This window comes from Megascapheus bottae, chromosome 7 (genome assembly GCF_031878675.1).
Source record: "Megascapheus bottae isolate mThoBot1 chromosome 7, mThoBot2.hap1, whole genome shotgun sequence".
NCBI classification, from domain to species: domain Eukaryota; kingdom Metazoa; phylum Chordata; class Mammalia; order Rodentia; family Geomyidae; genus Megascapheus; species Megascapheus bottae.
Window position 1 is genome coordinate 33,220,980 of NC_143515.1, and position 26,793 is coordinate 33,247,772.

At 44.9% G+C, this 26,793-nt stretch overlaps 2 protein-coding genes across 2 annotated transcripts; one reads left to right on the forward strand and one right to left on the reverse strand.

The window, feature by feature from the left end:
* Positions 1–222: 222 nt before the first annotated feature.
* Positions 223–20,664, reverse strand: Cct7 (chaperonin containing TCP1 subunit 7). The gene is made up of 12 exons (XM_090336694.1): positions 20,493–20,664; positions 13,301–13,454; positions 11,051–11,157; positions 8,496–8,621; positions 7,661–7,713; positions 7,134–7,305; positions 3,767–3,931; positions 3,140–3,328; positions 2,264–2,361; positions 1,564–1,696; positions 989–1,195; positions 223–589 (listed from the first exon to the last, which is right to left on the reverse strand). The coding sequence occupies exons 1-12, from the start codon at positions 20,496–20,498 to the stop codon at positions 374–376; spliced, it is 1,626 nt and encodes a 541-aa protein (XP_090192820.1). The 5' UTR covers positions 20,499–20,664; the 3' UTR covers positions 223–373.
* A 406-nt stretch (positions 20,665–21,070) lies between these two features.
* On the forward strand, positions 21,071–26,785 carry Pradc1 (protease associated domain containing 1). The gene is made up of 5 exons (XM_090336696.1): positions 21,071–21,668; positions 24,419–24,519; positions 25,011–25,120; positions 25,853–26,020; positions 26,231–26,785. Exons 1-5 carry the CDS (start codon positions 21,602–21,604, stop codon positions 26,349–26,351), a joined length of 567 nt encoding a protein of 188 aa, XP_090192822.1. The 5' UTR covers positions 21,071–21,601; the 3' UTR covers positions 26,352–26,785.
* The last annotated feature ends 8 nt before the right edge of the window (positions 26,786–26,793 follow it).

The window sequence follows — 26,793 nt, forward strand, 5'->3', positions numbered from 1 at the left end:
TCCCAGACTAGCAGAGAATTTTCTCCTACCCATTTGTGAGTATAAGAGGCAGCAGATCATTTATTCCTGTCCCAAAAGGCTGGTTGGCTGGCTCATAGGGTAGGTAGGGTGTCTTTGTCTAGCAAGCATGAGGCCCCAATTTCAAACCCCTAATACCAGCACTACCACCAATAATGACAGTAATCAAGCATTAAGGAAAACAAACCTATTGTGACAAAATAATTACGAAAGTTAGTTCTAAGTTTTCAATTTTATTTAAATAACCGCCAGTGAGAAGAGTGGACCGATTACTATCCCTTCCTTTTACACAATACATCAAGCAGGGGAGGTCGAGTGGGCCCACAGCAGCCTGCTGGCTAGGGTGTGATGCCTCTTAATGGACCCGGCCTCGGCCCCGGCCCGCCGATGGGGGAGTGTCCACAGTGGATCGGGGGTTCTTGATGGTCTCATCAACAGACACAATAAGGCATGCAGCTTCAGAGGCAGCTGTCAGGGCATTGATCCGCACCATAGCTGGCTCCCACACGAAGGCCTGGAAGTTGTCTGCAATGTCTTCATTGTTGACGTCCACCCCATACCACATGCCCCCCTGAAAGAGGAGGAAAAGAAAGGAGGCAATATGGAACTGCTCTCAATTTTCTTCTGTGCTCTTCAAAAAAGAGTAAGATTGTCATGAATCCCCACTCTGAACTTGACAGTGCTTCTTTAAGGAAATGATATGGTGTCACAACAAGAACCTGTCTGCCAGTGACCTGGTCCAACCTGCCTGCCAACTATTCCTGTCCAGGCCTTCTCCCAGAAGCTATTTCTAGGAACGGCAGCATGGCCTTCCCTGTGACTGCAAAGGAGGCAGGTACTCTGCAGTAAGGGGTTTAGTTCCAGCCATCAGCCAGGCCAAATGTGCACACTTTAAGCAAGCACAGCACAACACTCTTGAGAATCCAACCCCATACACTTAGTCCCTGCATCCTGACGAGAAAGGACCTACCTGGGCATGCCGAGCCCGCAGCTTGTTGAGAATATTTGTGGCATCAAAACCAGCATTGTCACACAACTGGCGTGGGATAATCTCCAAAGCCTTGGCATAGGCCCCAATCAAGAGCTGCTGTTTTCCTGGAATAGTCCTCGAGTAATCTCGCAGGTACTTGGAAAGCTCCATCTCGATGGCCCCACCACCAGCTACCACCGAATCATTCTGTAGAAATCAGACCACTTTTCAATACAAGCAGGCCCCTAGCCCAGTTCCACTTATTTCTTCCTCCACCCCAAGTCTCAGAAGCTCGGATATGGCTACTATCTATACTTCTGCCTACAGAAGAACGTGAAGTTTATCCAAGGGTCATTCAAGTTGGAGGACACTGGCATCATCATTAAGACAGTTGGCTTCATCAGCTCTAGCATTTAGGAGAGTGTGACCCACTTTTGGGATGGAAGCTGGGTCACTCCATGATTTATAGGGAAAATCAGGGCCCAACAGGCCACCCAAGGAAGGTATGTTATATAGAAGAGGGATCACACACAAATCCACAGTTTAGTTAGCCAAAAGGCCAACTAGCCCAGTACCTTGATGGCTCTTCTGACAATCATGATGGCATCATGAAGGGATCGCTCTGTCTCCTCCATAAACTGTTCAGCACCACCACGGAGGATGAAGGTGCAAGTTTTGGCTTTGGGACATCCGGTAAAGAAATTGTACCTACATTCAGGATGAAACCATACACACATGAACAACTCCTTTCTGTCACCATCCTGCCATGTCTCTTCTCCCAGCTAAGCCCACCCAACACTTTGCGACTGCTCTTCTATTATTCACTCAGGCTGCTCAATCCAAATCTTAAAAGGCATTTCTCTGGGAAGGCCTGAGACTGTATCAAAGGCATCAAAGACATAGGCCCAACCAGATCTTTCTGGCATCCTGTGCATTTGTGCTCTATATGGCCTCAAAAAGGTAGAATCAGGGAAAAAAAAAAAAAAACAGGGGGCCGGGAGTTTGGCCTAGTGGTAGCGTGCTTGCCTAGCATGCACGAAGACCAGGGGGTCGATTCCTCAGTACCACATACACAGAAAAAAGCCGAAAATGGTGCTGAGGCTCAAGTGGTAGAGCTCTAGCCTTGAGAAAGTTCAAGGACAGTGCTCAGGCCCTGAGCTTAAGCCCCGGACTGGCAAAAAAAAAAAAAAAAGAAAGAAACAGTAAATGGCACAGACCACACCCAGAAGATGACTCAAACAGCTCTTATCCTAAGTGTAGCCCAGATAAACTTACCTCTCCCCTCCAATCTGTGTCTCTTCAAACACCTGGCAGCGACCCAACACTTCTGGAGTCAGAATATTTACACTGGTCTGGATTGAGCCTCCACAGGCCTAAGCAAGGAAATAAGTGAAGACTCACAATAAGGCTAGTTGGCTTCCTGCCACTCAGTCCCCATTCTAGACATTGCTTCAGCACTATAGAGGTTTCTGATAAACGACCTTTCTTGCTCTCCAGGCAAAATCCTTATTGCTCCCCCCCAAAACAGAACAAAGCATGACAGGGGAAGTAGCCCCATTAAAGAGATAAGGACTAGGCACTGATTACTCATGCTTAATAATCCTAGGAGTTTGAGATCTAGAGAGCTTGGTTTTCAAGCCAACCTGGGCAGAAAGACTCATCGGACTCCATCTCTAAAGTAACAAGTAGAACTGGTGGCATGGCATCGGTGTAGAGGACCTGCCTTAGCAAGTGTACAGAGCCCTTAGCTCAAATTCCAGTATTTTTTTTCTTTCAAATTTTGTATTCTTTTAAAAAATTTTTTATATTATCAGGGTGATATATATTTTATTATAAAATAAAACAAAACAAAATTACAAGGACTCCTTTGCTTCAGTTTAAGACTCCACACCTAAAACTAGGGTGCATTAGCCCTGGTAAATGAACAATAATCTAGGTCTAAAAGCATCATATCAGGCATCATTAGTTGAGTCTGTCTAGCTGTTAAGAGCATTACTGCTTGGTTCCATCACAAACCAGATTTGCCTCCTGATGATGAGTATTAACTAGACACATAAACATTAGCAGCAAAGTAGCCAACAGTGACAACATGAAACTACTCCGTTATACCAGGGGCAGATAAAAACTCTTCAGGTTTATGAAATTTGTTACCATCATTGTCCTCTTCAGATCCTCCTCAGGCACGCGGCCAGCACAGAACATGTCCCTATCAGCAAAATACTGTGTGGCCACATCTCCAATGGGGAGTTTAGACAAAATAACTTTGGCTCCAGATTGGTAAATCTTCTCCAGTTTGTCATAGAGAATGTTCCATTCAGCATCAACAATTGCCTGATAATCCTGAAGAGATTCAGAAAATGATGAGGATACTTTTGATGAAAATTGGCATATACGATAGGCTAAGATATAGATCACACCCCTATCAAAAAAATAATGATTTATCTGATTTATGTAACAGGGGTAGACAGACAAGGGCCTTAAATGGACAGGAACCACTTTATACTTTCAAACACAAAAGCAGAAAGCAGCAGGCAGGCTGTGTAGCTGAAGAATCCCTGCCAACCCCATTCCCAGAGCCAAAGCATAGTAACTCAATGAGTCTTTCATATCCAGATTATCTCAGGTTGAATCATTCAAGAGAGAAAGAAATGGAATAGAAGAAGGGGCCCACAGGAAACTCAGAAGCAGAGCTGGGCCAGAGCCAGCCAATACACAACGTCCTGAACCATAAATCTGCCTATTTCCACTAGCTTTGCAGGACTGGGGGGAGATACATACCTGTACTGTATGGACTCTGATTTCAGCATTATCTTTCTCGGCTTTCAGTTCCAGCTCAACATTTAAAAGGGCAATCATGGGGTCTTTGTACTTCTTAGGTTGCATTTCAAACCCAGCATAAGAGAAAGTCTTCTTAAACGCAACACCAGCCACCAGCTGAGACTCCTATTAAAGAAGCAGCCAATTGTTTAATACTAGCATAAATCAAATCCATGATTTTTTATTTCAGTTCATGAACCTCAAAAGACCTAACTATTTTTATTTCACTACTGTAACAAAGCCTTCTCATTACCACAATAGTGGGGACAAATAATTTGTCAAAAAGAAATCCTGAAATGTTTTATTGTCTCTTCAATATGAGGGAAAACATTCAAATGTGTGTGTAAGCCTGTCTGCTGGCCTCTGAAGCACCTGCCAATATGTGAACACTATATTCAAATGTGACGCTAGATGAGCCAGGCATTGATTGTAAGGCACAAACAATGCCTTTTCTTTCTTCCTCCAACCACCCTCTCAAAATCTACTGCACATGCACAGGCATACACAAATGCACATATACATGCACATAAACATATATACCCCAAGCCTTTGTTCTGTGGTCTAGGTGTTTCCTCTTTCCAGAAGACAAAGGTCTTATGAATCAGAACCTCCCTGCCATTGTCACTGTGGCTCTCCAGCCACGAGATTCCATGAAAAATCAGTACAATGACTTTCGGGTTCTCTATCAGTATAATCTTTAATACTAAAGCTTACCAGTGAATATTATCGATCCCCAATTCCTGAATCATTCAAATTAGTCTCCTAAAGGAATGATGCCTAGGCTGAATTATGGTAGACAAGCAAAATTAGTCAAACAGGAAAAGGACACTCCTAAGAGATGGAGGCAGTGTTATAGCATCAGGAAAGAAAAAGCCTTCTGAAGTTGCTGAAATGTAAAATAGAGGGCAACCACTGGGCAGGAAGAAGTATATGTTTGTGAAGTTATGCACCTTCTATCTGGTGAATATAATGTAACCCCTCTATTAATTACAATAAAATATATGAAAAAAATACAGTGAGCAGAAGGGGCAGGGGAAAGTGCAGAAAAACTGTGTGTGTGTGTCTAAAGAAGCAATTACGAGTTAGCATGTAAAGTAGTGATTGACAGGTTATGTGGAGTCAGGTCTTCAAAGATGACCCTAAAGTTCTAAGTGTCTAATATACTAACCATGAATGAATCAACAGAGAAATATTGGTTTAGAGAACCATGTGAATTCAGTAACAAATAGAAACAGGAAGTTTCAGAAGGAGACTGATAAGCTACAGATAGCAATTAGGAGATCCTTAGTTAACTCTGAGAATAATCACTTGCAACATTTATTGAATTCTGGGTCTGGTTTTAATAGTTTTACATAAGGCAAGACATATTGTGCATATCTATAATCCCAGCACTTAATTTAAAAGTCAGCCTATGCTACATAGTAAGACCCTGTCTCAAAATAACCCATGTATTTAATGAGTGCGAATTTTGGGGAAAACCTGAGCGTGGCTTAAAGTATCTGGTTTCAAAGCTCATTCATTTTAAAGATGGGCATGGTGGCAGTGGCACATGACCACAATTCCAGCACTTGGAGGCCAAGTAAGGATGATAAGAGAATGTAGAGCTCAAAATATGCAAAAAATAGGAAGTGGTGCTGTGGCTAAAGAGCTCAGGGACAGTGCCTAATCCCAGAGTTTAAGAACCATAACTGACAATAACAAAAATATGCAAAAATTAGAAACAGAAATGGAAAAAGTCAAAAGAAATACAGGGCTTGGCGTGTGGTTCACATCTGCAAACCTTGCTACTTAAGAGATGGGGAATAGGATTGAAATTTGAGGCCAGCTAGGGTTAAAAGTAAGCAAGAACCCCTGTCAAATCTGTAAGCTGGGCATAGGAGTGTTGTGTGCCTCTCATCCTGGCTATGCAGGAGGGTATAGGTAGTAAGAGCCCAAGGCAAAAAGCAAGATCTCACTCTAAAGCAAAAAGGCCTGGATGTATGGGTTAGCAAAAACAAGCACTCCCCCTCCCCCGCCCCAATTCCTGGGGCTTGAGATCAGAGCCTGGGCACTGTCCCTGAGATTCTTTTGATCAAGGCTAGTACTCTACCACTTGAGCCACAACACCACTTCTGGCCTTTTCTGTTTATATGGTACTGAGGAATCAACCTAGGGCTTTATGTATACTAGGCAAACACTCTACCACTAAGCCACATTCCCAGAAGGCCCTGCATTTTAATATTGAAAAAACAAAAACAAAAAAGACTATTTTTTTGCCAGTCCTAGACTTGAGCTCAGGGCCTGAGCACTGTCCTTGGACTTTCTCAAGGCTAGAGCTCTACCACTGTAGCCTCAGCACCACTTCCGGCTTTTTTTCTATGTATGTGGTACTGAGGAATCGCACCCGGGTCTTCATGCATGCTAGGCAAGCACTTTAACCACTAGGCCAAACTCCTGGCCAAACAAAACACTTTTTAAGCAGCATGGAGACACTAGCATCAAAGAATGTACATCGCTGTAAGTTACTGTGTTTTAAAGAAAAAAAAGAGAAGATTAAGGCTGTGCTATCCAGAAGGATAGGTTTCAGCCATATTGTTATTTTGTTTATTTTTTATTGTAATTAATCTAAGGGTTACATGATATTTGCATATTGTTATTTAAAACAAACTAAAAATCCTGTTCCTCAGTTGCATTAACTAGGATTTCGGGTACTCGGATAACACCATGGATACAGCCAGTCTACCGGACAGCCTACGTGTGGAATTAAGAGCTCCGCAGGATGATACAGACCAACTGCTCACACATGATGTTTAGTGGACAAAAATCATTACAGCACACAATCAGAAGCAACTATTAAAAAAAACGCAGCATGTGCTTACATACTGCAACTGCACACAGTAATTCTGAAGGGATGTTAACTGAAAATAAAACCTGTATATAGGGCAGGAGTACTATATGGGACACTTTACTCTAGGCTCTTCTATATAGTTTCAACTATTACTGTCTATCCAAGATATAAAGGGAAACTTTTGATGACATCACTTTGGATTGAAGAATGAAAAGTACCTTTCAGATTTGCTGTCTCAGAAGGTCATGGATAAGGCACCTGCCTCCTACTGATGTGTAGAAACAAGATTCTGAAAATCATCTAGGCCAACCTTCTGTTTGGCTGATAAACACTCATCCATGATGGCTTACAAGTGTGCCCAAAGTCACAGCCTCTACTGGCAGCTGGTAAGCACAACCTAAGTGACAACAGGTCCAATATGCATTCTCCTTCCACCATATGAAGCTGTGCAGAGGGTTAGTGTGACTGCAAGGTCAATAAGGGGGACCACAGTAGTCTTACCTCTAGCGCTCCACCCTGGACCTTCTTGATTCCAATCATTTTAAGCTGTAGCAATTCATCGAGCATCATCACAGCATCAACCACCATTTTGGCGAAGAAGGCTTTCTGCTGTGAAATGAGCTTGGAGCTCAGAGCTGTCATAGCACACTTCTCAAGCAGCTTCCTCTGTTCCCTAGAACCCAAGGTTGGAACTTGCATCAGATCTTGAAAACCAACCTGTCTTACCTGATTCTTCAGTGATATGTAAGTGATAGTTTCTTTCCAGCCTCTAAACCCCACCCCCTCCAACTTCAACTTCTGTACCTCAAGGACAAGATTACCAGTGCCAGATGGCAGCTGTAGTAAGACCTCACATGTAACAGCATTTTAAACTACAACCTAGAACCTCTTTTGTAGTGTGCAAGTGGAGCACATCCCCAGGGGTCAATCAAAAGCCGAATAGCTACAGGCCCAAGTAGGACTACAGCTTATTTCTCTATCCTTTGCCACAGAAGTCAAAGCCCTGACAAAGCCCATTGCAAACTTACACTTTATCTTCCTTCTTCACAGTCACGGCAATGTCTTTGATCTTGTTAACGGCCTAGCAAGAACAAAAGTTGAGTGAGCCTCTCATGCTAAAAACAAACCAGTAAAGTGGACCTAACCTCTCTAGTTCTAGCCTGTCTACCCTCAAACCCTATTTCTACGCCAGAGCTGAAATATTCCTAGATCCTAGAACTATTTAGGAAAATGAACACACCTAAATTATATATGCCAATATACATCAATCTTTTTTGTTGTTGGTGGTCATGGGGCTTGAACGCTGGGCCTGGCATTGTCCCTGAGCTCTTCAGCTCAAGGCTACTGTCCTACCCCTGAGCCACAATGCCACTTCCTGTTTTCTAGTGATTAATTGGAGATTAAGAATCTCATGGTCTTTAATGCCCAGGCTGGCTTTGAACCTGAGATCCTCAGAATCTCAGCTTCCTGAGTAGCTAGGATTACAGGGTATCTTCTCCAAAACCCTCCTCATGCAAGACTTCATTTTATGTTATCACCCAAAAAGAGAGTAAAGAGAAAGTAAGTCCTAGGGAGATTAAATGGCTTACCTTAGTTCACAAAGGTACAAAACTAGTGCTCAAGGTATGTGATGGAGTGTTGGTAAAAAACAGCTCTCCAAATCTATCTCAGATTACCAGTATGACTTGAACCAAGGCTTAATGCAGTTCATTAAGTAGCTACTAAAATGGCAGAACTTTGATTCCTAGGGAAAAGTTAAGAAATTCCCAAATAACTGTCCCAAAGTCCTTCCACATCTCAGTGAAATTACTGTCCTCACCAGGAGAGTCAGGCACAAAACCAAATGAGCCAGTATTGCCATACCAATTGTGTGGCTGTCCGGAAAGCTCGGATGATGATCTGAGGGTGCAGACCTTCTTCCACATACGGTTTCACCTGCTTCAGAAACTCTGCAGCCAGCAGGGTCACGGAGGTGGTGCCATCACCAACCTAAAAGAGGGTGATAACAAATAGTTCCTGATGATCAGGCATCAAAGCACCGAAACTGTACTTACAGGCGTTCTACTCAATGTTCATCTCTTCACAGATAAAAACATTTTTAAGACCTTATTACCATCTACAAAGAACTGAAGACAGTTCTTATCCTGCTTATATGACACATATAATCATGTCACCAGGAAGCATGACATAAATGAAGAATAAACAATATTCTTTTTTTTTTTTTTTTTTTTTTTTTTGCCAGTCCTGGGCTTGAGCTCAGGGCCTGAGCACTGTCCTTGGACTTTCTCAAGGCTAGAGCTCTACCACTTGAGCCTCAGCACCAGAATAAACAATATTCTAAAGTCACATACTAGGCGTGGTAGCTCATGCCTGTAATCCTAGCTACTCAAGAGGCTGAGATCTGAGGACCAAGGTTCAAAGCCAGCCCAGCCCAGGCACTAAAGTCTGAGAGACTCCAATTAACCACCAGAAAACCGGAAGTGGTGCTGTGGCTGTATGGTTAGGGCAGTAGTCTTAAGCTGAAGAGCTCAGGGACAATGCCCAGGCCCCGAGTTCAAGCCCCACAACTGACAAAAAAAAAAAAAAAAAAAAAGGCAGGCTGGAAGTTTGGCCTAGTGGTAGAGCGCTTGCCTGGCATGTACATATAGAAAGAAAAAGCCTGGGGCCGGGAGTCTGGCCTAGTGGTTAAAGTGCTTGCCTAGCATGCATGAAGACCCAGGTTCGATTCCTTGGTACCACATACATAGAAAAAAAGCCGGAAGTGGTGCTGAGGCTCAAGTGGTAGAGCTCTAGCCTTGAGAAAGTCCAAGGAGAGTGCTCAGGCCCTGAGCTCAAGCCCAGGACTAGGAAAAAGAAAAAGAAAAAGCCTAGTACTTAGAGGCAGAAACAAGAGATTCATGAGTTCAAGGCCACCCTGGACTACAAAGCAAGTGTTATAACTATGCTAAGAACTACCGAAGTCATGACAATAAACACAAAAATAAACAAATGTCTCTGCAAGGCAAATTCTACTTTTACAGAAGGGTGCGCCATGAGCTAGTAATCTGACTTGCAAGCACACAGAACAGGCAGGCTGCTTCCTTATTTATTGCTAACGCTGCAGGTCTTAAAAAGCCCCAGCTCAAACTGGTAAAGCTCAGGTTCACAATCTACTCTTAATTGGCTAGTTTCAGTAGGGTAAAATGTGTGAAGCTCTGAAATAAGATTATAGCCTGGCATTGGTAGTTCATGACTATAATCCTAGTTACTCAAGAGGCTGAGATATGAAGACTGCGGTTCAAAGTCAGGCAGGCCAGCAAAGTCCAAGAGACTCCAATTAACCAGCTGAAACCAGAAGTGGAACCGTGGCTCAAGTGGCAGAGTGCTTGCCTAGCATGCACGAAGACAGGGTCCAATCCCTCAGTAACATATACACAGAAATAGCTGGAGTGGTGCCGTGGCTCAAGTGGTAGGGTTCTAGCCCTGAGAAAACCCAAAGCAGTACTCAGACCCTGAGTTCAAGCCTAGGACTGGCAAAAAAAAAAAGTAGTAGAGTAGTAGTCTTGAGCAAAAGAGTACAGAGACAGTGCCAAGGACCTGAGTTCAAGCCCATGACCAACAAAATAAAGTTCTGGGCCAGTTAGATTACACCACAAGACTTTCTCAAAACAAACAATCAAACAAAAAATACCCCTCACCAACATAAAATAAACACATTATTGGTCTGCTAATCTTCTTACATGGTGCTTCCGTGACAGGCATCTAAACCCTATTTTTTTTTCAAGTACTAAAGTTTGAATTCAATTATGCATGTGTGTGTGTGGCAGTACTCCAAAATGCAAATCTTTCATAAGGACTCCAGTGTTAACATTGATTTTTTTTCTTTTCTTTTTTTTGTTTGTGGGTCATAGGGCTTGAATTGTGGGCCTGGGTGCTGTCCCTGAGCTCTTCAGCTCAAGGCTACCACCCTACCCCTGGAGCTATGGCCTCACTTCCCCTTTTCTAGTAGTTAACTGGATATAAAAGACTCAGAATCTTTAGTGCCAAGGCTGGCTTTGAACCATGGTCCTCAGATCTGAGCCTCCTAAGTAGTTAGGATTATAGGCATGAGACACTGTGCTTGACTAACATAGATTTTTTTCTATTATCACACACCAAGCCTGGAAGTCAGAGCTTTTAACCCTACTTTATAAAGTGAGTAACTTATGAAAGGTTAATGTACTTGACAACTCTTAGGCTTGGTCCTAAATTGCCACAATGTATGAAAAGTTACATGCTATGAAATTGTATAAACTTTCACCTAAATATTTTACAAGCATGCATTACTTGTGTAATTATAACCACAGACATAAAATAAAAAACCCTCAGAAAGAAGAGCAAGGTAGCAACCTGGCACAAGTTCCAACAACCAGGGAAATCTCAATGACTGATTTTCCTACCTCAGCATCCTGGGATTTGGCAATATCCACTAAGGTTTTTGCTGCAGGATGGACAACATCAAGAAGTTTCAGAATTGTCGCCCCATCATTAGAAATTGTTGCTTTGCCTTAAGAAAAACCAAAAAAAAATTAAAGTCCCTTTCTTAAATTCTGTTCTACTGGACCTATGATCAGAAATATTCTTTTTTTTGGGGGGGGGGGGGGAACTGGGGTTTGATTCAGGGACTCATATTTGATAGGCTATACCTAGCCCCACCCACTTTTTTGGGGGGGGGCAGTCCTGGGCCTTGAACTCAGGGCCTGAGCACTGTCCTTGGGCTTTCTCAAGGCTAGAACTCTACCACTTAAGCCACAGCACCACTTCTGGATTATTTCGATGTATGAGATGCTGAGGAATCAAACCTGAGTCTTTGTGTATGCTAGGCAAGCACTCTACCACTAGGCCTAACTCTCAACCCACCTAGCCCTTTTTATGATAGTTTATTTTTCAGCTCGGGTCTCACTTTTCTTCTTGCACTCCTTTAGTCCACAGCCTACCTCAATTCTTCTATCTCTGCCTCCTGTCTAGCTATAATTAGCCTATTAGTCCAGCTGAAATTACAAATCATGTAACCTTGGCAGGCTTTTTTTTTGGTCTTTCATGGGACTTGAACTCTGAGCCTGGTGCTGTCCCTGAGCTCATGAGCTCAAGGCTAGCACTCACCATTTGGGCCACATTGCCACTTCTGGTGGTTAACTGGAGATAAGTCTCACAGGCTTTTGTGCCCAGGTTGGCTCTGAACTTAGATCTTCAGATTTCAGCCTCCTGAGTAGCTAGGATTACAGGTGTGAGCCACTGGTGCCCAGCTTAGCCTTGGATTGAAGTAAATAAAGCCTGCATAAAATTTTCCCAGGCCTTTTCTACTTCTGCTTCCCACAAAGCTAAGATTACAGGCATGTACATACTTTTTATTGGGATGAGGCAGAGGGGACCATGGCAGTAATATAAGGGAAAGATACTAATCCCATCTTTCTACATGGTGTTTGCTATGTGTACAAAGAGCTAAAGTCACAAGCTTCAACTATTTTATTTTTTTACCTTTTGTGGGTCATGGGGCTTGATCTTGGCCTGGGCACTGTCTCTGAACTCTTCAGCTCAAGGTTACCACCCTACCCTTGTGTCAAGCCCCACTTGAAAATCTCAGGTCCTTTTGTGCCTGGGCTGGCTTTGAACCTTTATCCTCAGATCTCAGCCTCCTGAGTAGCTAGGATTACAGACATGAGCCACTGTGCCCAGCAAGCTTCAACTATTTAGAGAAAAATTAACTAAAAAAGAAAAAAAAGGGGGTGGGGGGCCTGGAGTGTGGCCTAGTGGTAACACGCATAAAGCCCTGGGTTCAATTACTCAGTACCACATCACAGAAAAAGCTGAAAGTAGTACTGTGGGTCAGGTAATAGAGTGCTATTCTTGAGAAAGCATAAGAACGGTGCACAGTCCTTGAGTTCAAGCACCAGGAATGGCAAAACAAGAAAAAAAAAAAAATAAAAGGTTTAAATGAGCCAGGCACAGTACATGCTTATAATGCCAGCACTAGGGAGGCTGAGGAAGTAGAATCTCAAGTCTGAGACAACCTACAGTGAAACTCTACCGCAATAAATACCTATATACATGTCTTCATCCTATTTTTAGCTTCTTTTCTTTCATGGAGAGGGAGTAATATAGGTCATATGACAGCAAATACTCTAGTATTTCACACATCAACTAACACATTTAAAGCATACAGGGCAATTTTCACCATGTCTTGGCACTGTGAGTGCAGAAAATACCCACTGTATCACATTTCACATTCTAGACCACATTTTCCAAGACAATGGGTTCTGAACCTATATATTCATTCCCACATGAGCTCAGCAACCACCACAACAAAATGGCACTGATTGGGGCCGGCGGACTCTCCTAACGTGTTTGTCTAGCATGCACGAAGACCCAGGTTCCATTCCTTGGTACCACATACATAGAAAAGCTGGAAGTGGTGCTGTGGCTCAAGTGGTAGAGCACAAGTCCTGAGGAAAGCCCAAGGACAGTGCTCAAGCTCTGAGTTCAGTCTTTGTGACTGGCCAAAGAAAGAAAAGAAAAAGAAAAAAATGGCACTGCATTAGAATGATGGACTAGCTATCTCACAAGCAGTATAACTTCTGGTATCAACATCTGCTTGTCCCAATTGTCTTCAGATGCTTCCCCTTTACACAGAAAGAACTCTGCATACTTACCTCGGCCATCCACAATAAGCTTGTCCATGCCACGGGGACCCAAAGTGGTTCTTACAGCCTCAGCAATCACTTGGCAGGCACTGATGTTACTGACAAGCTGAGGGATGCCTTGGGAGCTATCGGTCCCCTCTTTCAGCAGGATAACTGGTGTGGGCTAGAGGAGAAAGAACAATGAATGTGTTTTATCATCTCTTACATGAGACACGAGGAGCAAAGGACAGAAAACACACATCCCCAGTCCCTTCATAACTGAATCATGGAGGGGCTTTTAAAGTACAGTCCTATACTATTCATACCCATTTTGCACTGCCAGTCCTCCAAAAGGTGAAGTGTGTCTGCCCTGCAGGAGTACTAGATAGCACAATGATTTGTCAAGTCCTAATCCAGTCAAGAGAACAAATCAAGTGTCATTCCAACTGAATGATCACAGCTTTTTCAACTTTTAACTTTATTCCCTATGCTAAAGAATGAAGTCATAGCACAGAAGGTAGTGCAGGTCCTGTTCAGGACTCAATCCTCAGCCAACACTCCCTTGCCTGTGTGGCAGTTTAGAACAGCAGATGTGACTTAACAGCTTGAGATGCTATCTTGGAGATATCCAAGCAGGCAGCTTTACCAGCTACCTCCAGCTGGAGTGTTGGAAAACAGGAGTACAAAAAAGCACCTTGGTCCTGCTTCATAAAAATGATAGGCCTAGCCGGGCATGGTGGCTCACGCCTGTAATCCTAGCTACTCAGGAGGCTGAGGATCTGAGCATCGCCGTTCAAAGCCGGCCCAGGCACTAAAGAATGTGAGACTGTTACCTTGAATTAACCACTAGAAAACCAGAAGTGGTGCTGTGGCTCAAGGGGTACACAACAGCTTTGAGCTGAAGAGCTCAGGGACAAGGTCCAGGCTGAGGGGTAGGGAGGTAGCCTGTAACTAAAGAGCTCAGAGACAGTGCACAGGCCCTATGACCCACCAAAACAAAATACAAACAAACAAACAAACAAACAAGACAGGCCTACTTCATATAATAATGTTTCCTTCTTTCAAACTAATTTCATAAGGCTTTCTCTGACACCTCCGTGAAGTTTCTTTTTCTTCTCTACCAGAGGGGTCATTATCCAGGCAATGGATTTCTTGCAGACATGTCTGGAAACTCTGGGAAAGCAAGGATGTGGCATATTTCACAGGGTCTCAGGTGGGAGGACCACAAATTCTAGGCCACCTGAGAGTAAGAGTAACTAAAGCAAAGGGGCTGGAGACATGGTTCCGATGTTAAGAGCACCTGCCTGATTCCAATCCCAAGTATCACGTCCACCAAAACTGTATTATCCCAGCCACTCTGGGGAGACCTGAACCCCCCACAAATGTTTACCAGCACTCCGTGACCCGAGCTAGGAGTCATTTGAATAGCATCAGCGCAGTGACCACTCTCCATCTTCGGGCTGACAGGAGCCCCGAGCTTCACTGTGGCTGGGCTTTTAAAGGTAAACACCTCACGCAGGTGATTATAACCATACACAGGTGTTTATAATGACACAAGGCGGTCGCCACTGTATGATGTCACTTTATGATGCCCAGTCAATAACCACAAGGATGGGACCACACAACAGGTGGTGGGGAAGGTTATGCATTTTTACAAAAACAAAACCAGAATTTAGCAGCTTGACAGGTTATTACAAACCCCAAACAAAAATCCCAAGAACTGAGAGGGAGTAACAAGAGAAAAGGTTAGCCAGGTGCTGGTAGCTCATACCTGTTAAGTCAGGAGGCTGGAATCTGAAGAATGGCAGTTTAAAAACTGAAAAATCTGGGCCGGGAATTTGGCCTAGAGGTAGAATGCTTTGTCTAGCATGTACAAAAACCCTGGTTCAATTCCTCAGTTATCACACACATAGAGAGAGCCGGAAGTGGTGCTGTGCCTCAAGTGGTAGAGCTGTAGCCTTGAGAAAGCCCAAGGACAGTGCTCAGGCTCTGAACTCAAGCCCAGGACTGGCAAAAACAAAACAAAACTACATAGACATAAATATCTATGATAGGGGGCTGGGGGCTTGGCCTAGTAGTAGAGTGCTTGCCTAGCATGCACGAAGACCCGGGTTCGATTCCTTGGTACCACATATATAGAAAAAAGCCGGAAGTGGTGCTGAGGCTCAAGTGGTAGAGCTCTAGCCTTGAGAAAGTCCAAGGACAGTGCTCAGGCCCTGAGCTCAAGCCCAGGAATGGCAAAAAAAAATATCTATGATGGGCTATATACTCCACTCCATAGCTATATTACATAGATTAACATGTGTCTGACATATAAACCCTCAGCTTAATTTTAATTACATTTAATTATGTTCTAAAATCTATGTGCCAGTGATTCCCTTGAATACTTGTTCGTTAAATTGACATTTGAAATATGTTGTAAAAATCAATGTCATAAAAATTTTTTTAAGTCGCCGTTACTCCGTGGAGAGAAGTATTGGTAGAGGAAAAGTCGAGGTTAGGAGGGACCTTGGCAAGCCCTTGCTGTCAAGAAAAGACTGGAACCATTTACCTAAAAATCAGGAACTAGACAGGGATGCCCACGCTCTCCACTTCTCTTCAATATAGTGCTGGAACCCTTAGCCAGAGCAATAAGGCAAGAAAAGGACATCAAAGGCTGGGAGTTTGGCCTAGTGGTAGCGTGCTTGCCTAGCATGCACAAAGACCGGGGTTCAATTCCTCAGTTCCAAATACATAGAAAAAAGCCGGAAATGGTGCTGAGGCTCAAGTGGTAGAGCTCTAGCCTTGAGAAAGTCCAAGGACAGTGCTCAGGCCCTGAGCTCAAGCCCAGGACTGGCAAAAAAAAAAAAAAAAAAAAAAAAAAAGAAAAGGACATCAAAGGGCTCCACATTTCCGGGAAAGAAGAAATTAAACCATCCCTATTTGCAGATGACATGATCATCTACCTGAGTGACCCAACAAACTCCACTCCCAAACTCCTAGAATTAACAAACCACTTTAGCAAAGTGGCAGGATACAAAATTAACTTTTAGAAGTCAGTAGCCTTCTTGTACACCAACAATACACAAACAGAAGGCCAAATCAAGAAAATGATCCCATTTGCAACAGCCCCCAAAAGAATAAAATACTTAGGAATTAACTTAACCAAAGATGTAAAGGAATTATTTAATGAAAACTATAAAAGCCTAACAAAAGAAATTAAAGAGGACACTAGGAAATGGAAAGACATCCCATGCTCATGGCTAGAGAGAACCAACATAGTGAAAATGGCTATACTGCCAAAATTGATATACAAATCCAATGCAATCCCCATCAAAATCCCAAAGACATTCTTTACTGAAATAGAAGACACAATCCAAAGGTTCATATAGAACAAGAAAAGACCTAGAATAGCCAAAACAGTTCTAGGCAAAAAGAGGAATGCAGGTGGTATTACAATACCAGACTTCAAACTCTACTATAGAGCCATAATAACAAAAACAGCATGATACTGGCACAAAAACAGACCAGAAGATCAGTGCAACAGAATAGAAGACCCAGAAATAGAACCACATACCTATAGTCAACTTGTATTTGACAAAGGAGCCAAAGATATACAGTGGATCAAAGACCTCAATGTCAGACTGGAAACCGAGAAACTGCTACATGATAGAGTAGGAGAGACACTGGAACTCATAGGCACAGGCAAAAGATTCCTGAACAGAATCCCAGGGTCACAACAGATTGGAGAGAGACTCGATAAATGGGATACCTAAAAATAAAAAGTTTCTGTACATATAAAAGCATAGCTACGAAAGTAGAGAGACAGCCAACCAACTGGGAAAAGATATTTACCAATAATACATCTGACAAATACATAATATCCAGTATCTACAGGGAACTCAAGAAACTAATCCCCCCCAAACCCAACAAACCATTCACTAAATGGGCAACGGAACTAAAGAGAGACTTATCAGAAGAAGAGATTAAAATGGCAGAGAAGCATAGGAGAAAATGTTCATCATACATGGTCATAAAGGAAATGCAAATAAAAACAACCCTAAGATACCACTTTACCCCAACAAGAATGGCCAAGATTTTGAATTCAGACAATGACAGATGCTGGCGGGGTTGTGGAGAAAAAGTAACCCTACTACACTGCTGGTGGGAATGTAGACTAGTTCAGCCACTCTGGAAAGCAGTGTGGAGGTTTCTTAAAGAACTGAAAATAGACCTTCCCTACGATCCCGCCATACCACTCCTGGGCATCTACCCTGAACATCATAACCCAAGATATGATAAGGACACCTGCTCAGCTATGTTCATCTCTGCACTATTCACAATAGCCAGGTGATGGAAACAAGCCAGATGCCCTACTGCAGATGAATGGATACAGAAAATGTGGTATTCTACATAGCCAACAGACAAGATAAAATAATGGCATTTGCAGGGAAGTGGATGAATCTAGAGCGAATCATGTTGAGACAAGTCAAGACCAAAGGAACAAAAGGCGCATGGTATCCTTAATATGTGACTTTTAGATCCAAACAGTATAAGAGTGAGGACTCAATATTTGCATACCCAATGCTATGAACATGGTATTGGAAATATAAACATAACTACATAGACATAAAAACCTATGACTCTAAAAAAAAAAAAACCTATGACTCTATAGACATGTTTTATTTCATAAATATATATCTATGTATCTATGATATACAAACCCTTAGCCTAATTTTGATTATGTCCTAAAAACTAAGTGCCAGTGATTGTATATAGATTCCCTTCTTGAACACTTGTTTGTTAAACATGTCATTTGAAATATGATGTAAAAATCAATGTTAATAAATTTTAAAAAATTTTAATGTTAAAAAAATGGAAAAATCTGAGGAACTATGTCAGACCACCAGCAAACAGAAACAGAGCTAGAGAAACCATGTGCATGAGAGCAAGAATGGGTCAGACTCAGTTCTAGACTACAAAATAAAGTACCTTTCATCTTGATATGAAGACAATAAAAGCATAAATTCAACTTTAAAAAGAAAAAAAAACACATTTTCTCTTACCAAAACTACCTTCTTACCACCAGGTAGGCATTTCTCCCCCAAATCCTTCCAAGTTGTCTTTATAGTGATAAAAAGGGGAAGCACGTATCTTCTGCTTTACTTCCTATTCAGAAACTTGACACTCTACTTTAGAAGTATGAGCTTGTCAAAGGTAAAGACCACACCTTGCTCTGCATACAAAGCTACATACAAAACACTATTCAGCATCTTTACAAAAGTCATAACCCGTCACTGGTTCCTTGACTTAAAACCACTGGCAATCAAGTAACAACGGTCTTACTGCAAATTCTTTTTGTGTGTATATGCTGGTACTGGAGCTTGAACTGAGCGCTTAGTGCTCTCACTCGGCTTTCTTGGGAGTCTCAGGACTTTTCTTCCCCAAGCTGACCTCTTTTTGTTTTGGGGGGGGGTGGTCTTGGGGCTTGAACTCTTGGTCTGAGCTCTGTCCCTGTGCTCTTGAGCTCAAAGGTACTGCCCCCTACCCATTGAGCCACAGCCCCACTTCCAGAGAAAGCTCAAGGACAGTACCCATGGGGCCAGGAGTGTGGCCTACTGGTAAAGTGTTGCCTAGCATACATGAAGACTCAGGTTTGATTTCTTGATAATGTCTACATACATAGAAAAAGCCACAAATGGTGCTATGGCTCAAGTGGTGGAGCTCTAGCCTTGCGAAAGCCCAGGACAATGGGCTTTGCCAAAATAAATAAAGTCACTGTCACCCTAGAGATGACCCACTTCTAGTCTACTTAATGTATCTTTTTTTCTTTTTTTTGGGGGGGGGGGGGAATCATAGGGCTTGAACTCAGCCTGGGCGCTGTCCCTGAGCTCTTCAGCTCAAGACTATCGCCCTACCCTCAGGCCAAGTCCCACTTTCCGGTTTTCTAGAGGTTAATTGGAGATCCTATTGTGCCTGGGCTGGCTTTGAACCTTGATCCTCAGATCTCAGCCTCCTGAGTAGCTAGGATTACAGGCATGAGTCACCACATCCGGCTGTATTTTTTCCTATAAAATTTACTGTCACTTGCTTGGCTTGAACTCAGGGCCTCAACTCTGTCTTTTCGCCTTCTCAAGGCTGGAGCTCTACCACTTGAGTCACAGAACCACTTTTGGCTTCTTCTAGGTATGTAGTATCCAGGACTCGAACCGGCCCCTACTATCACTGCTTTTGCCTCTTGCCTAAATTCTCCTGCTAGACACTAGGTTGATTAGCTGGACTGACTTTCCAGTAAAACTGATTATATGCAATATGATTCACGATTTGTTCTGTTCAAATAAACTATTAAAGAAAAAAAAGGGAGAGAAAAATAGGTACCTTTAGAAAGGAGGAATTTTGTTCTTAGATTCTCACTATGTAACCCAGACTGGGGGACCTCATGATCCACCTGCCTCAGCTTCCGGAGTGCTGGGATCACAGGCATACATTACCCAGCTAGGTGTAGGTAATGCTGAAGCACTGAAAAAGGGGCAGTGCTACGGCTATGGGAGGGAAAGTAGTCCACTAGGGATAGACCTTTGCGGGACTCCATCATTAGCACACGCACACATACAAGCACCCTAATGTCACCGGAGTCTGAACTTAGGTCCGACACTGTGGCCCCATCTGCCTGAACCATTCTCCAGGTTGAGGTTGCATCTCCAGCACGACGCTGGGCGTGGTGCACTCAGGAGACACTAAACGCGGGTACGATCAGAGCCTGTTTGAATGCACGCAGCAGCGACAGGGCTGGGGGATAAAAGTGACCATACTGGGTCAAACTTGGGCTCCGCTTGGCTCTCAAGTCCCCACGCCGCCTCTGCGCCTTCTAGAAGCTCATGCCTTTATGCCCCGCACATCCCGGAGCCGTCAGTGTTCAGCTACAGAGAGGGCACGCGCGGCCATCCAGACCTCCACAGTAACGTGGGAGTGGGGACTAGAAAAGAGGGGTGCCCGACGTGGGTTCTCGGCCCGCAGCACCCTGGGACCTGTAGTCTGCGGATCGACCTTCGGCCAAGTGCTCCCGAGGTCCACGCAGCGGCCCGGGAAGGCCGCAGCGGGTTGGACCGGCCCCGAGGCTGGTTCGCGACCAGGACGGACATGGGAAGCAGCAGAGGGGCCTTTAGGACGGGCCCCGGCCGGGCGGCGCCAGCCACCATCCAGAAGGCAGCGGATGGCGACGGATGCGCGAGACTCCACTCACCATCATTTTGGAAGCTTATTCAGTGGCCGCCACTCCTCCGCTGTCGCTGTCCGGGCCGCCCAGCAAGCCCACAATGCCCCGCGCTAAGGCGCTCCCCGGAAGCTTCGTCGGGCCGCTCAAGGAAGGGGTTTGGGCCACTTCCGCAACTCTATGGTTAGCGACCGCCGAGTCGCCCGGCTAGAAGGGCCCAGGCCGGGCTGTGGGGGGCGCTCTCCAAACCGGGCTTTCAAGAGGGCGCCGGATTCTAGCTGCGCTGCTTGTTCTTAAAACAAGTAAGGTCTTTGTTCGATCCGCGTCACCTGCTAACCTCGATTTCATCTCCCGAACGCTAGACTAAGGAATGCAGTAAATGCTACCATTGAACGCCGACCGCCTCGCGATCGATGTGATCACCGGCAGGCAGTGGCACTATTATTGTTCCAGTGTTACAGATAACGACGGTAGATAGGTTAAGAAAGATATCCACGGTGACAGGCACAGTTAGTGGGAGCGAAGCGGACGTGGCAAACCGCACCGGCCAGCGCCCCCTGGCGAGGCTGTGCTCGGGGCGCCCCGGCACCCGCCAGCCGTGAGCGCGCGGCAAGCGGGTGGTGAAACTGAGCCCAGAACCACCTGGGCGCTGGACGCATGCCTTCCTCCAAGAGGATTTGGGGAGGAGGGAAGAACGCCAGGAGAAGCCATGGCTGATCTAGCCACTGCAAGAGAGCCAACGGCCAGACCTTTGGGCGGCTGAAGAGAGCCCAGCAAGCCGCCCACCGGTGCCCTGCCCTTTCGGACCCGCCCACTGCCGGTGCAGTCCGGGGGAGAAAAATCTATAGAGAGAAACGCGGGGGCGGGGCCGCAGTGGGGGCCAGCAGTTGCTGTTAGAGTTTGGGCCAATCAGCCTTCGACCCCACTTCTCTTGGCCAATAGGAAGTGGGCTAGGGCGGAAGGTGCGGCTACATGAGCAGGCGTCAAAGCCAATCAGCCGTGGACGTGGTTCCTGTCTGCCAACCAGCAGGGAGAGCGGGTCTGTGGGCGGGAGGCCGGAGCAGCTGTCAGGCTAAAGTCCGGCGAGCGAAGCGCGGCGGGACGGCAGAGGAGACGCGGCGCCCGGCCGGGCCCTGGAGATGGTCCCCGGCGCCGCGGGCTGGTGTTGTCTCGTGCTCTGGCTCCCCGCGTGCGTCGCAGTCCACGGTGAGCGGCAACGGGCGGGGCTGCGGGGCGGGGCTGACGGTCCAGCTTGCGCGCGTCTCGGGCCGGGGGTCCACAGGTCACCTTGGGGACCCCGCGAGTTCGGACTGGGACAGATGTGGGGACGGACAACCGGAGTAAGCGGATGATAACCCCGGGTCCATTAGCAAGCCTGCGGTTGGGTTCTGAGCCCTTAGCTCCCCGTGTCGGAGAAGGTTCCCCCAAACTCCCTTCTTCCTAAGAACGGCCCCGGGTGACTTGAGGTGAGAACAGAAGGCACGGGGGACAGATGGAGGTACACACTGGAGAAATGTGAGCATTCACATACATATTCAGGGACACAGTCTTACACGGGGGCTCACATGCACAAGCACCTATGCATACAAGCTGCTTGCACCTACACAAGCACATAAATGTATACATCTAGACACCTACGTGAATAGATACACATATTCATAATTTATATACATGGCACACGCAAAGGCCAGGCAAGGGTGTGTGTCTGAAGAGGGTTTTTGTTGTTGTTGTTTTTCATGGCGGTGTAGCAGTTTTTGATGGCCAGTGCCCACACTCAGGACAAAAGATTATATATACAATGCCACCTCTGTGAAGCTCTGTATGGTAGTTGTGACTTGGGCGTATACAAGGACAAATAAAGCCATAATTAGCCCCATCCTTGGCACACAATGATAGTATCTTGATGGTTGGACTGACAGATTTGTGGTAACAACTCATCCTTCAACACTGATCAATCCCTCTGGGCTAAGGTGTTCATGGACTCAAGTTCATTAAAACATTAAGCCTTGATGTTGAATAGAAGTTTCTATTCCTCAGAAAATCTGTTTATTCCAGAAAGTCACTTGCTCAGAGCTTTGAAGTTGAACAGTTATTCATTCAATAACCTTTACTGAGTATTTACTGTATCTTAGGCACCTGGGATTCAACACTAAATGAAGCTACAAACTTAGATTTCTTGCCCTAGTGCAAGAGACAGATATTAGAAAATGATGCATACTGTCTAAGTATAAATTATGTTGAAAGTGGCTTAAAAAAAAAAGGAAGTACACTCTGAATTGGAAACGAAAGGACCATCATGCAGGAGGCAGTTTTCTCAGAAAATGACAAGGAAGTTCTAATCTGAAAGATGACTAAGAGTGAGCCAAGTAAGGAAGTGGAGGTGGTTGCCAAGCACCCTTGGTTCTTGTCTAAAATACTACTCAGGATGCTGAGATCTGAGGATTGCAGTTTGAAGCCAGCTGGGGCAGGGAAGTCCATGAGACTTTTATCTCCTGTTAACCATCAAAAAGCTGGAAGTGGATCTGTAGCTCAAGTGGTAGAGCACTAACATTGTACACAAAAGCCCAGGGACAGCACCCAGGCCCTGATTCCAAGCCCCAAGACTGACACCAAAATAAAACAAAAACAAAAAGATGTGGAAGTGGATTAGCAGTAGGGAACCTTCTAGGGAGAGGGAACTGATTACAAGAAGACCAAAAAAATGAAGGCACTAAAAGGAAACTTGAACATGGGAAGATACAGATCAAAAAGGCAATGGTGAGGGCCGGGAGTTTGGCCTAGTGGTAGAGTGCTTGCCTAGCATGCACAAGGGCCCAGGTTCGATTCCTTGGTACCACATACATACAAAAAAGCCGAGTGGTGCTGAGGCTTAAGTGGTAGAGCTCTAGCCTTGAGAAAGTCCAAGGGCAGTGCTCAGACCCTGAGCTCAAGCCCAGGACTGGCAAAAAAAAAAAAAAAAAAAAAAAAGCAATGGTGAATAGAATTAAGAATAAAGGAGCTCAAACTGAAGCCTTAAAAGTGGCAAGATGATAATAATTATCAAGATTCCTGGTGATTGTTTGAGGTAATAATCCTTAAGGAGCAAGAATGATGACAGACAGAAGGCTGTCATACCTGTAATCCTAGCTACTCAGGGGGGCTGAGATCCAAGATTCGCTGTTCAAAGCCAGCCCAGTACAAAAATCCGTGAGACTCTCATCTTGAATTAACCACCAAAAAACTGGAAGTGGCACTGTGGCTCAAGTGGTAGAGCACTAGCCTTGAGCTGAAGAGCTCAGGGACAGTGCCCAGGCCAAGTTTAAGCCCCATGAAGGACAAAAAAATACATGCATGCATGCATACATACATACATACATACATACATACATACATTGCTAAGTATAACTGGCTTATACCTGGATACTGAAGAGACTGAGATCTGGGGTTTGAAGCCAGTCTAGGCAGGCAAATTCCATAAGACTCTAATCTCCAGTTAACCACCAAAAGGCGGAAGTAAATTTGTGGCTTAAGTGGTAAAGTACTAGCCTGACCTAGATTTCAAGTCCCAGTACGACAGATGGAAGGACACACACACACACACACAGATAGGTAGACAATTAAGAATCTGGAACACACTGAAGAAGACAAGAGATAGTACCAGACTTGATCTCCAAATTTCGTTTTCATGTCCAGTTCACTTCATCTCCATTCAGAAACTCTCATGTTCACTTAGTAATAAAAATGGATTATTGCAAGCATTCCAATATTTTCTAGACACCTGTGCGAGCAGTAGCAGACAAAAATGTCTGCAGTTATTCTGTCTGCATTAACACTTCCCTCCTTAAGGTAAAAACCATCTCTCCCAACCTCCCTGGGAATCCAGGGTCAGTCTTTGGGCCCAGATTATAGCCACCTAGTTTAATGCATGGAGACTGACAGAAACCTGGGAGACTTCATCTATACCCTTTTTCCTTTAGGCTTGCGAATCCATGATTATTTGTACTTCCAAGTGCTGAGCCCTGGGGACATTCGCTACATCTTCACAGCCACCCCTGCCAGGGACTTTGGTGGTATCTTTGTAAGTTCAAGTATGCTTCTCTGACCTCAACATCCCCCTTTCCTCACTGTGGTGACCTCATCCTACCAGAGTGCTGAGACAGGGAAGGGAGCAAAACTAGTTCTGTCCTCCAGGAGCCTCAATACAGAAAGTTCTCCAAATGACTCCCTGAACATACCACAGACCTAGGCACCTGGAAAGCACAGCCATCTTACTGTGGGACATGAGATAATGATAAAACAAGGAGATAAGCTTTGTCAGTTCTATATTTGGGGACCTCTGTCTCCCTCCCTGAGTCCTTAAATAGCTCCCCTGCCAATCTCACAGAAAGGCAGAGTGAAGTTGAACCACCAAACAGGCCTTTGTCAGAACTGAAAACTCAAACAACTCAGAAAAGAACCCTACCTTTTCTTCACTGTTTCTGAGGCACCAGTAGGTGGGATTGACACCTGGTCCCACTACAGATGTGCTTTGTTAACACTCACCTGTCCTAACATCTAAACATTTTCCAGCATACAAGGTATGAACAGATTCACCTTGTTCCTGCTGAACCTCCAGAGGCCTGTGGGGAACTCAGCAACGGTTTCTTTATCCAGGACCAGATCGCCCTGGTGGAAAGGGGGTAAGGAGTTGGGGTAGGCATGGCACAGGAGAGGGCAGATTTTAAGATCATGGATGGTAGTAGTGATGTGAAAGTTTTTTTTTTTTTTTTAAATCATTCCCTATAAGGGTCATTGAGAAGCTGGATGCTGGCCACTCATGCCTGTAACCCTAGCTATGCAGGCCAAGACAGGAACATCATGGTTCAAAGCCAGCCTAGTCAGCAGTCTGTGAAATTAGTATCTCCCATCAAGCAGCAAAGAGCTGAAAATGGAGCTCTGATTTAAATAGTAGAGCAGAGCACTAATCTTAAGAAAAAAAAAGGCTAGGGGCAGCACCCAGCCCTGGGTTGAAGCCCCAGTGTTGGTGCAAAAAAAAAAAAAAAAGTCTTAAAGGCTAGGCATGAAGGCACTATCTATCTATAACCACAGCTACTTGGAAGCCAGAGAAAGGAATCAAGAGTTGGAGGCCAACCCTGGTCAAGTTAGGGAGCTCCTGTCTCAGAAACAAAGTACAAAATAACTAGAATGGGTTCAAATAGTAGCAATTACTTGTTTATTAGCATGTGTGGGGTCCTGGGTTCGTTCTGCAACACTAAAAAAAAAAGTCTTAAGATTGTCCATGCGTTTAACTATTTACTTAAGAGCCTTTATACACATATTCTCCATGGTCCTTTTTATCCTCTCAGGGAGATGGTGTGGGAGGGGGTAGTTAGCACCTGCTGTTCTCTTGATTTTGTCATCATCTCTTCTAGAGGTTGCTCCTTCCTTTCTAAGACTCGAGTTGTACAAGAGCATGGTGGTCGGGCTGTGATCATCAGTGATAATGCGGTTGACAATGACAGCTTCTACGTGGAGATGATCCAGGACAGCACCCAGCGGACGGCTGACATTCCCGCCCTCTTCCTGCTCGGCCGAGATGGGTGAGAGCTCGTTGTCTGTGTTGCACCCAGCTGAATGCCATGACTTTGGGAGGTCAAGGGTAATCAACAATGTATTCCCTCAAGTCTGGGGACACTTCAATTGGAGAGCAGAGTTCTTGGGATCCGGAACACCCAAAATGATGGGGAAAGTCAGGGGGAAACTGGGGTGCTGGAAAGTGACCATCTCCACTTCTCTTCATGCCCTCTCAGCTACATGATCCGCCGCTCCCTGGAACAGCATGGGCTGCCATGGGCCATCATCTCCATCCCAGTCAATGTCACCAGCATCCCTACCTTTGAGCTGCTGCAACCTCCCTGGACCTTCTGGTAGAAGTGTTGCTCCCATATTCCAGCCATAAGTAACTCTGGGCTGGCAAAAGGAAACCCAGGAATTTGCTATTTGGAATTTGGGGATAGCATCTGGGGACAAGTAGAAGCCAGGCCGATTGCAAGGAGCCTTGGCTGAGCTGAGGAAGGAAGCCACAGCACTGGTTTTCCCCTCCCCAGGGCCTCCAAGGACATTTCATGCTAAAGGAAGAGACAGGCAAAAGCCAGGCCCCAAGGTCTTCTGGCTAGAATCAAGCAAAAGGAGTGAAAGGCAGTAGCCTGAATCATCTGACACCTGTCATACCACTTGCTTCGGCCTCCCGGACCGAGGATCTCCTCAGAGTGACCACAGCAACTGCTGGGGTAGTTTAAGGAACTGGTGTCTGGAGACTCAATAAACCCGCACTGATGTAGCAATAAAGCTTCTCAACAGGGTTGTGACAGTG

Excerpts from the sequence above, each read along its gene's own strand:
- Cct7 (XM_090336694.1), bottom strand. Across the intron at positions 11,158-13,300 it reads GCTTATTGTGGATGGCCGAG|GCAAAGCAACAATTTCTAAT; the intron begins GTAAGTATGCAG and ends GTTTTTCTTAAG. Across the intron at positions 7,306-7,660 it reads GTGAAGAAGGAAGATAAAGT|GGAACAGAGGAAGCTGCTTG; the intron begins GTAAGTTTGCAA and ends CTTGGGTTCTAG.
- Pradc1 (XM_090336696.1), top strand. The coding sequence starts at position 21,602 with ATGGTCCCCGGCGCCGCGGGCTGGTGTTGTCTCGTGCTCTGGCTCCCC. Across the intron at positions 24,520-25,010 it reads GGGACTTTGGTGGTATCTTT|CATACAAGGTATGAACAGAT; the intron begins GTAAGTTCAAGT and ends AACATTTTCCAG. Across the intron at positions 26,021-26,230 it reads TTCCTGCTCGGCCGAGATGG|CTACATGATCCGCCGCTCCC; the intron begins GTGAGAGCTCGT and ends ATGCCCTCTCAG.